A 10,603-nucleotide genomic window follows, 5' to 3' on the forward strand; every position below is an offset into this window, starting at 1 on the left:
CCACCAGAGCAACAGTCAGCTCCACCCACCACCAGTCCCTCCCATTAAGCCTCTTAGATAGCCTCATTCACCAGAGGGCAGAGACCAGAAGCAAGAAGAACTATAATCCTGCAGCCTGAGGAACAAAACCCACATTCACAGTAAGATAGACAAGATGAAAAGGCAGAGGGCTATGTACCAGATGAAGGAACAAGATACAACCCCAGAAAAACAACTAAATGAAGTGGAGATAGGCAACCTTCCAGAAAAAGAATTCAGAATAATGACAGTGAAGATGATCCAGCACCTCGGAAAAAGAAGAGGCAAAGATCGAGAAGATGCAAGAAATGTTTAACAAAGACCTAGAAGAATTAAAGAACAAACAAACAGAGATGAACAATACAATAACTGAAGTGAAAACTACCCTAGAAGGAATCAATAGCAGAATAACTGGGGCAGAAGAACGGAGAAGTGACCTGGAAGACAGAAAGGTGGAATTCATTGCTGTGGAACAGAATAAAGAAAAAAGAATGAAAAGGAATGAAGACAGCCTAAGAGACCTCTGGAACAACATTAAATGCAACATTCGCATTATAGGGATCCCAGAAGGAGAAGAGAGAGAGAAAGGACCCAAGAAAATATCTGAAGAGATTATAGTCGAAAACTTCCCTATCATGGGAAAGGAAATAGCCACCCAAGTCCAGGAAGCACAGCGAGTCCCATACAGTATAAACACAAGGAGAAATACGCCAAGACACATAGTAATCAAATTGACAATAATTGAAGACAAAGAAAAATTATTGAAAGCAGCAAGGGAAAAATGACAAATAACATACAAGGGAACTCCCATAAGGTTAACAGCTGATTTCTCAGGAGAAACTCTACAAGCCAGAAGGGAGTGGAATGACATACTTAAAGTGATGAAAGGGAAGAATCTACAACCAAGATTACTCTACCCAGCAAGGATCTCATTCAGATTTGATGGAGAAGTCAAAAGCTTTACAGAAAAGCAAAGGCTAAGAGAATTCAGCACCACCAAACCAGCTCTACAACAAATGCTAAAGGAACTTCTCTAAGTGGGAAACACAAGAGAAGAAAAAGATCTATAAGAACAACCCAAAACAATTAAGAAAATGGTCATAGGAACATACATATCAATAATTACCTTAAACATGAATGGATTAACTGCTCCAACCAAAAGACACATGCTTGCTGAATGGATACAAAAAGAAGACCCATATATATGCTGTCTACAAGAGACCCACTTCAGACCTAGGGACACATACAGACTGAAAGTGAGGGGATAGAAAAAGATATTCCATGCAAATGGAAATCAAAAGAAAGCTCAAGTAGCAATACTCATAACAGTTAAAATAGACTTTAAAATATAGAACGTTACAAGAGACAAGGAATGACACTACATAATGATCAAGGGATTAATCCAAGAAGAAGATATAAAAAGTATAAATATGTATGCACACAACATAGGAGAGCCTCAATACATAAGGCAACTGCTAACAGCTATAAAAGAGGAAATCGACTTTAACACCTCACTTACACCAATGAACAGATCATCCAAAATGAAAATAAATAAGGAAACAGAAGCTTTAAATGACACAACAGACCAGATAGATTTAATTGATATTTATTGGACGTTCCATCCAAAAACAGCAGATTACACTTTCTTCTCAACTGCACACGGAACATTCTCCAGGATAGATCACATCTTGTGTCACACATCAAGCCTCAGTAAATTTAAGAAAATTGAAATCATATCAAGTATCTTTTCTGACCACAACGCTATGAGATTAGAAATGAATTACAGGGAAAAAAACGTAAAAAAAACAAATACATGGAGGCTAAACAATACGTTACTAAATAACCAAGAGATCACTGAAGAAATCAAAAATACCTAGAGAGAAATGTCAATGAAAACACAGCAATCCAAAACCTATGGCATGCAGCAAAAGCAGTTCTAAGAGAGAAGTTTATAGCAATACAAGCCTACCTCAAGAAACAAGAAAAATCTCAAGTAAACAATCTAACCTTACACCTACAGGAACTAGAGAAAGAAGAACAAACAAAACTCAAAGTTAAATAAAGACGCAGATCTCCTAGAGAACGGACTTGAGGTTATGGGGAGGGGGAAGGGTGAGCTGTGACAGGGCGAGAGAGAGTCATGGACATATACACACTAACAAATGTAGTAAGGTAGATAGCTAGTTGGAAGCAGCCGCATGGCACAGGGAGATTGGCTTGGTGCTTTGTGACAGCCTGGAGGGGTGGGATAGGGAGGGTGGGAGGGAGGGAGACTCAAGAGGGAAGAGATATGGGAACATATGTATATGTATAACTGATTCACTTTGTTATAAAGCAGAAACTAACACACCATTGTAAAGCAATTATACCCCAATAAAGATGTTAAAAAAAAAAACTCAAAGTTAGCAGAAGGAAATAAATCATAAAGATCAGAGCAGAAATAAATGAAGTAGAAACAAAGAAAACAATAGCAAAGATCAATAAAACTAAAAGCTAGTTCTTTGAAGAGATACACAAAATTGATAAACCATTATCCAGACTCATCAAGAAAAAGAGGGAGAGGACTCAAATGAATAAAATTAGAAATGAAAAAGGAGAAGTTACAACAGACACCCCAGAAATACAAAGCATCCTAAGAGACTACTTACAAGCAACTGTATGCCAATAAATGGACAGCCTGGAAGAAATTCTTAGAAAGGTATAACCTTCCAAGACTGAACCTGGAAGAAAAAGAAAATATGAACAGACGAATCACAAGTAGTGAAGTTGAGACTGTGATTAAAAATCTTCCAGCAAACAAAAGTCCAGGATCAGATGGCTTCACAGGTGAATTCTATCAAACATTTAGAGAAGAGCTAACACCCATCCTTCTCAAACTCTTCCAGAAAAGTGCAGAGGAAGGAACACTCCCAAACTCATTTTAAGAGGCCACCATTACCCTGATACCAACACCAGAGAAAGATAACAGAAAAAAAGAAAATTACAAACCAATATGACTGATGAATATAGATACAAAAATCCTCAACAAAATACTAGCAAACAGAATCCAACAACACATTAAAAGGATCATACACCATGATCAAGTGGGATTTATCCCAGGGATGTAAGGATTCTTCAATATATGCAAATCAATCAGTGTGATACACCATATTAACAAATTGAAGAATAAAAACTATATGATCATCTCAATAGATGCAGAAAAAGCTTTTGACAAAAATCAACACCCATTTATGATAAAAACTCTCCAGAAAGTGGGCATAGAGGGAACCTACCTAAACATAATAAAGGCCATATACGACAAACCCACAGCAAACATCATTCTCAATGGTGAAAACCTGAAAGCATTTCCTCTAAGAGCAGGAACGAAACAAGGATGTCCACTCTCACCACTATTATTCAACATAGTTTTGGAAGTCCTAGCCACGGCAATCAGAGAAGAAAAACAAATAAAAGGAATACAAATTGGAAAAGAAGAAGTAAAACTGTCACTGCTTGCAGATGACATGATACTATACATAGAGAATCCTAAAAATGCCACCAGAAAAGTAATAGAGCTAAAGAATGAATTTGGTATATTTGCAGGATACAAAATCAATGCACAGAAATCTCTTGCATTCCTATACACTAATGATGAAAAATCTGAGAGAGAAATTATGGAAACACTCCCATTTACCATTGCAACAAAAATAATAAAATACCTAGGTATAAACCTACCTAGGGAAACAAAAGATCTGTATGCAGAAAACTATAAGACAGTGCTGAAAGAAATTAAAGATGATACCAACAGATGGAGAGATATACCATGTTCTTGGATTGGAAGATTCAATATTGTGAAAATGAATATACTACCCAAAGCAATTTACAGATTCAATGCAATCCCTATCCAATTACCAATGACATTTTTTACGGAACTAGAGCAAATCATCTGAAAATTTGTATGGAGAAACAAAAGACCCCGAATAGCCAAAGCAGTCTGAGGGAAAAAAACAGAGCTGGAGAAATCAGACTCCCTGACTTCAGACTATACTACAAAGCTACAGTAATCTAGACAATATGGTACTGGCACAAAAACAGAAACATAGATCAATGGAACAAGATAGAAAGCCCAGAGATAAACCCACACACCTATGGTCAACTAATCTATGACAAAGGAGGCAAAGATATACAATGGAGAAAAGAGAGTCTCTTCAATAAGTGGTGCTGGGAAAACTGGACAGCTACATGTAAAAGAATGAAATTAGAACACTCCCTAACACCATACACAAAAATAAATTCAAAATGGATTCATGACCTAAATGTAAGACTGGACACTATAAAACTCTTAGAGGAAAACATAGGAAGAACACTCTTTGACATAAATCACAGCAAGATCTTTTTTTATCCACCTCCTAGAGTAATGGAAATAAAAGCAAAAATAAACAAATGGGACCTAATGAACCTTCAAAGCTTTTGCACAGCAAAGGAAACCATAGACAAGACGAATAGACAACCCTCAGAATGGGAGAAAATATTTGCAAACGAATCAACGGACAAAGGATTAATCTCCAAAATATATAAACAGCTCATGCAGCTCAATATTAAAGAAGCAAACAGCCCAATCCAAAAATGGGCAGAAGACCTAAATAGATATTTCTCCAAAGAAGACATACAGATGGCCAAGAAGCACATGAAAAGCTGCTCAACATCACTAATTATTAGAGAAATGCAAATCAAAACTACAATGAGGTATCACCTCACACCAGTTAGAATGGGCATCATCAGAAAATCTACAAACAACAAATGCTGGAGAGGGTGTGGAGAAAAGGGAACCCTCTTGCACTGTTGGTGGGAATGTAAATTGATACAGCCACTATGGAGAACAGTATGGAGGTTCCTTAAAAACCTAAAAATAGAATTAGCATATGACCCAGCAATCCCACTCCTGGGCATATACCCAGAGAAAACCATAATTCAAAAAGACACATGCACCCCAGTGTTCATTGCAGCACTATTTATAATAGCCAGGTCATGGAAGCAACCTAAATGTCCATTGACGGACGAATGGATGAAGAAGATATGGTACGTATATACAATGGAATATTACTCAGCCATAAAAAGGAACGAAATTGAGTCATTTGTTGAGACATGGATGGATCTAGAGACTGTCATACAGAGTGAAATAAGTCAGAAGGAGAAAAACAAATATCATATATTAACACATGTATGTGGAACCTAAAAAAATGGTACAGATGAACCAGTTTGCAGGGCAGAATTTGAGACACAAATGTAGAGAAAAAACGTATGGACACCAAGTGGGGAAAACTGTGGTGGGGTGGGGATGGTGGTGTACTGAATTAGGCGATTGGGATTGACATGTGTACACTGATGTGTATAAAACTGATGACTAATTAGAACCTGCAGTATAAACAAACAAACAAAAAACAACTAATACTGAACTCTCATTGGGTTATTTGTATTGAAATATGTTAATGTAAATGTTTCAGACATTACATGAAATTTCTATAAATCTTATATGTTCTGGTATAATGTTGTAAGTCATAATTATAGTTATTTTTTAAAAATATGTATCTCAGAAATAACCAAAAAAAAAAAAAAAAAAAGACAGGAGTGTTTACGTCAAAAAGATCAGTTTCATTTACTCATATTCTTATGATTCCAGACTTGTCATTATCTTGCCTAATAAGAAGGATGGAAAAAATCTATGTGTGTATATATATATTATATACATATATGTATATATGTATACATATATATGTGTATTGTGTGTGTGTTTTCCAATTTTTTTATTTCATATTTTAATATTTATGCATACCTTGAAGATACTGTGGATTTGGTTCCAGACTACCACAGTAAAGCAAATATCATACTAAAACAAGTCCCAAGAATTTTTTGGTCTCCTAGTGCATACAAAAGTTATGCTTACACTATACTATAGTCTATTAAGTATGCAATAGTGTTGTGTCTAAAAATAATGTACGTACCTTAATTAAAGATACTTTCTTGGTAAGAAATTCTGTTATCTGAGGCCTTCAGTGAGTTGTAATCTTTTTGTAATAGTAACATCAAAGATCACTGATCACAGATCACCATAACAAATACAATAATAATGGTAAAGTTTGAAATATTGCAATAATCACCAGAATGTGACACAGAAACCTGAAGTGAACAAATACTGTTGGATAAAATGACACCAATAGACTTGCCTGATGCAGGGTTGCCACAGACCTTCAATTTGTAGACAAATGAAGTGATCGACAAGGGATTAATCTCCAAAATATATAAAGAGCTCATGCAGCTCAATATTTAAAAAACAAACAACCCAATCAAAAAAATGGGCAGAAGACCTAAATAGACATTTCTCCAAAGAAGACATACAGATGGCCAAGAAGCACATGAGAAGCTGCTCAACATCACTAATTATTAGAGAAATGCAAATCAAAAGTACAGTGAGGTATCACCTCACACCAGTAAGAATGGGCATCATCAGAAAACCTACAAACAACAAATGCTGGAGAGGGTGTGGAGAAAAGGGAACCCTCTTGCACTGTTGGTGGGAATGTAAATTGATACAGCCACTATGGAGAACAGTATGGAGGTTCCTTAGAAAACTAAAAATAGAATTAGCATATGACCCAGCAATCCTACTCCTGGGCATATACCCAGAGAAAACCATAATTCAAAAAGACACCTGCACCCCAATGTTCATTGTAGCACTATTTACAATAGCCAGGTCATGGAAGCAACCTAAATGCCCATCGAGAGACGAATGGATAAAGAAGATGTGGTACATATATACAATGGAATATTACTCAGCCATAAAAAGGAATGAAATTGGGTCATTTTTAGAGACGTGGATGGGCGTAGAGACTCATACAGAGTGAAGTAAATCAGAAAGAGAAAAACAAATATCGTATATTAATGCATATATGTGGAATCTAGAAAAATGGTACAGAAGAACTGGTTTGAAAGGCAGAAATAGAGACACGGATGTAGAGAGCAAACGTATGGACACCAAGGAGGGAAAGTGGAGGAGTGGTGGTGAGATGAATTGGGAGATGGGGATTGACATATATACACTAATATGTATAAAATAGATAACTAATAAGAATCTGCTGTATAAAAAATAAAATAAAATTCAGAAATTAAATAAAAAAGAAAAACTATCTTTGAAGTACAATAAAGCAAAGTGCAATACAATGAGGTATGCCTGTATATGTTATTTTATACATATTACTTTTGCTTGAATTCCAAACAAAAATTATTTCCACTGATTTCCCCATTGCTCTTTTTCTGCTCCATAAACCTCAAAAGCAGAAGCAGTTAGAGTATCCTAATAACTAGGGTACTCAAAAAAAAAAAATCAGGGCCCTTTAATTGTTCAATTCCAGCAGTGCCATTAACATCATAGGTTATCCAGTGTATTCCTGTCTAACTCCTTCCATCCAAGAGCAAAACAAATGGCAATTTTAAAACCACAGTCTGAATTACTTGTGCTTTTTTCTTAGGTGGAAGTATCACCTTTATAGCCAAAGTCAAGGCCGAAGATCTTCTTAGAAAGCCCACTATCAAATGGTTCAAAGGGAAATGGATGGACCTGGCCAGCAAAGCTGGGAAGCACCTCCAGCTGAAGGAAACCTTCGAAAGGCACAGTCGGGTATGACCCTGACCTCCTGCCGCAGGGGCTCAGCCAGCTCATTCCTCTGTGTGCGTAAAAGGTCATTTTCGGTTCATCTTTGAGAGACTTCAGTCCCAGAACGTCTGCTGGAGTTCCCATTCCTAGTGTTTACACTCTAATGCGTTGCCCTGCTGTCCCCAGGGGCTTCAGAGCATTGCCTTGACCCCTCCCATACTGAGAACATTGTACCGGAATCCCCAGATACAGACACGTCTTTAAGCCAATGCTGAGGAACTGGGAAAATCGCTGCAATGTGATGGCCTCTTTCTGTCGGCAAGGTAGGGCTGAAATATGTCCGGATACATTTCATTGCAGGTGTACACGTTTGAGATGCAGATCATCCAGGCTAAAGAGAACTATGCCGGAAACTACAGATGCGAGGTCACCTATAAGGATAAGTTTGACAGCTGTTCCTTCGATCTTGAAGTACATGGTAAGATAGACTTCTAGTCTGGATAAGTTTAATTTTTTTATGTTTATGAGGTATGAGAGGATAGAGGAGAATAAGGCCATTTATTAGTATGAGATTTTGGAAATAAAATTTCCTTTAAAACTGTGTGTGTTTCTGATTGTGGTAGTCTCAGCAAGCCTGCTGAATTAAATTGTTATGAGACAATTTACAAACAGAATTTGGAGGAATGTATTGTAAATGTCCCTTATCCATGCTATCCATGCTATTTAATCTCTCAGATAAGGGCCAATGACTTTTTTTGCTGCTACTGAATGTACCTGTTTCGTTTGGTCCTCTTATTCCCACTCAGGTTTGGGATAAGTTAATATGGGATGAAGATGCCAGGGTACCCAGGTAGAAGGGAGGATTCCTCTCATAAGGACTGATGTCAGATATGGAAGTTCTTCATCTATATGTTCTGTGTACTGCCAAGAGTGAATTTAATAGGAATAATTAAAGCTATATATGTACATAGGGGAAAAGACAATACTTCGATAAGTATACACAGGGAAAGTTGACTTGGCAGCAAACATCATAAACTTAAAATGAATCCAAAGTGTGATGTAGCTACAAAAGACAAAGCTGAGGTAATTTAAAACCAGAGCGTTACAAGTGTTATAGGATCTAGGTTTAGGAAGCGATACCACTCTCTGTAACACGCTACTTGTTCCACATTTGAAGTAATGCCTCTGGCCATGGGTACCATACCTCCACTGGGATCCCTCCTGGAGTAGGGTAACTGGGAGATTGAAGAATCCAGGAACTATGCCCCCATTCAGCTTGAATGTGTAGATGAAGGAGGCCAGGCATCTATGACCCATTGTAAATAGCGGAAGGGCTGTCACACAGAAGGAAAAGGCCATTATCCATGTCCTTGAGAAGTGTTTAGGCAGATTAGAATCAAAAGGTGGAAATTAAGAGAAGGTGAATTTTGTCTTCACATTAGCACAAGCTCTTTCCTTAAAGCTATAGAGAGGCACAACAGAAGGTTGTGAGGGTCCCAGTCTGAGAGTTGTCAAGCAGAGGCTGGGTGACCATGGGTGGTGGTGCTGTCGAGATTTCTGTAAGTGGGAATTTGGTCCTGACCACTGCTTCTTCAACCTGGCCAGGCATCTCTGAGAATCACCTGAGGGGCGTTTTCAGAATATTGATTTCTGGGAGCCCATCCCTGATCTGGTGAATCAAGATCTCCAGCAGGGAGATCAAGAAGCTGACATTTTTTAAGCTCCTTAGGTGACTCTAATGGGCATACAGGTGGAATGACAACTGGATACGGTAACTCCTAAAGTCCTTTCATTGATTCTGTGTGAGGGGGGATGAGGTGTGATGCCTCCGCAGCTCAGCCATTGGGAGGAGAACCATCCCCCCTTCATCTGGCCTTCCTTCCATCTGAAGAATCCCCACAGCCTGGAAAGGAACTGAACACAAAACTGCCTTCTTAACGGGTATTTATTTTATTGTTTTCTTTCCTTTCAAAGAATCTACTGGGACTACTCCAAACATTGACATCAGATCTGCTTTCAAGAGAAGGTAACTTCAAAAGGGTAATCTAGGTAGCTTTTGTATAACATGAAAGTGGAAGACTTTCAAAACACACTCTCCCTTCCTCCACACTCGATATTCCAAGTGAGATCAACTCTTTCCACGGAAGTCAAACATGCTAAATATTCAAAAGTTAGTGTTCAAGAGAAGCTGTGGGTTTAATGTGCCAACTCGTGTATATGCTGATCATGTTTTAGAATATTCTTGTTATAGGAAGCTCCCATTGTACGGGTCTATGAGGCTTCTTCCTTCATTGCATTATTTTCTACCAAATGGCCCACAAAAATATATAACAATACACATCTCATAGAGCATCAATTAAGTGATATCAGAAAACTTACATTGCCTTTTATCTAGAAATCACGTATGGAGCAATTAAACCATGTGCCCAGAAAACTGCAATTAAGTAGCTACTTACTGAAGTTAGCACTATTTAAATGTGGAATTATCCTAAATGAAAGACCACTGAGTCTGCTGGAATAAAGAACATTGTAGAAAGGCAAAATACAGATACTTACTTGACTTATTTTGCAGCTGCCAAGGCTGAAAAATCAGGGGGTCAAAGAAGAAAAATGAAAAGAATTTTCTAGCCTATGAGAAATGTGACTAGCCTTTTCCTGCCATTATTTTACGCTCTGTACTTAATTCTTCCAAAATACAGATTCATTCATGAGAGCAAATGTTTTGTTCTTAAGACTGAATCCATGTAACAGTGTTGTTGAATAAGGAAAGTCATCTGAAACTAGCATAAAACAATGATCTAGTCTGTTAATAAAAGTCATAGTTCCCTCCTAAATTATGAACAAATGAAAATTGTAATTACTTTTAAAAGATATTTAATACTTCCTGATCAGTCAATTGTATTTTTTTTTTTTCGCGGTACGCGGGCCTCTCACTGTTGTGGCCTCTCCCGTTGC

General features: G+C 37.5%; 1 protein-coding gene across 1 annotated transcript in view; it reads left to right on the plus strand.

Annotated features, from left to right (window-relative positions):
- Positions 1–10,603, plus strand: part of MYBPC1 (myosin binding protein C1) — a 111,829-nt gene that overhangs the window by 45,109 nt on the left and 56,117 nt on the right. The window contains exons 8-10 of the mRNA XM_027106010.1: positions 7,524–7,672; positions 8,009–8,126; positions 9,623–9,674. Coding sequence (XP_026961811.1) covers positions 7,524–7,672; positions 8,009–8,126; positions 9,623–9,674 — 319 coding nt within the window. The remainder of the gene's footprint in view (positions 1–7,523; positions 7,673–8,008; positions 8,127–9,622; positions 9,675–10,603) is intronic.

The sequence above is a fragment of the Aethalodelphis obliquidens genome, unplaced genomic scaffold (genome assembly GCF_003676395.1).
Source record: "Aethalodelphis obliquidens isolate GAN/ISIS:26980383/991018 unplaced genomic scaffold, ASM367639v1 scaffold8, whole genome shotgun sequence".
In the NCBI taxonomy this organism is placed as follows: domain Eukaryota; kingdom Metazoa; phylum Chordata; class Mammalia; order Artiodactyla; family Delphinidae; genus Aethalodelphis; species Aethalodelphis obliquidens.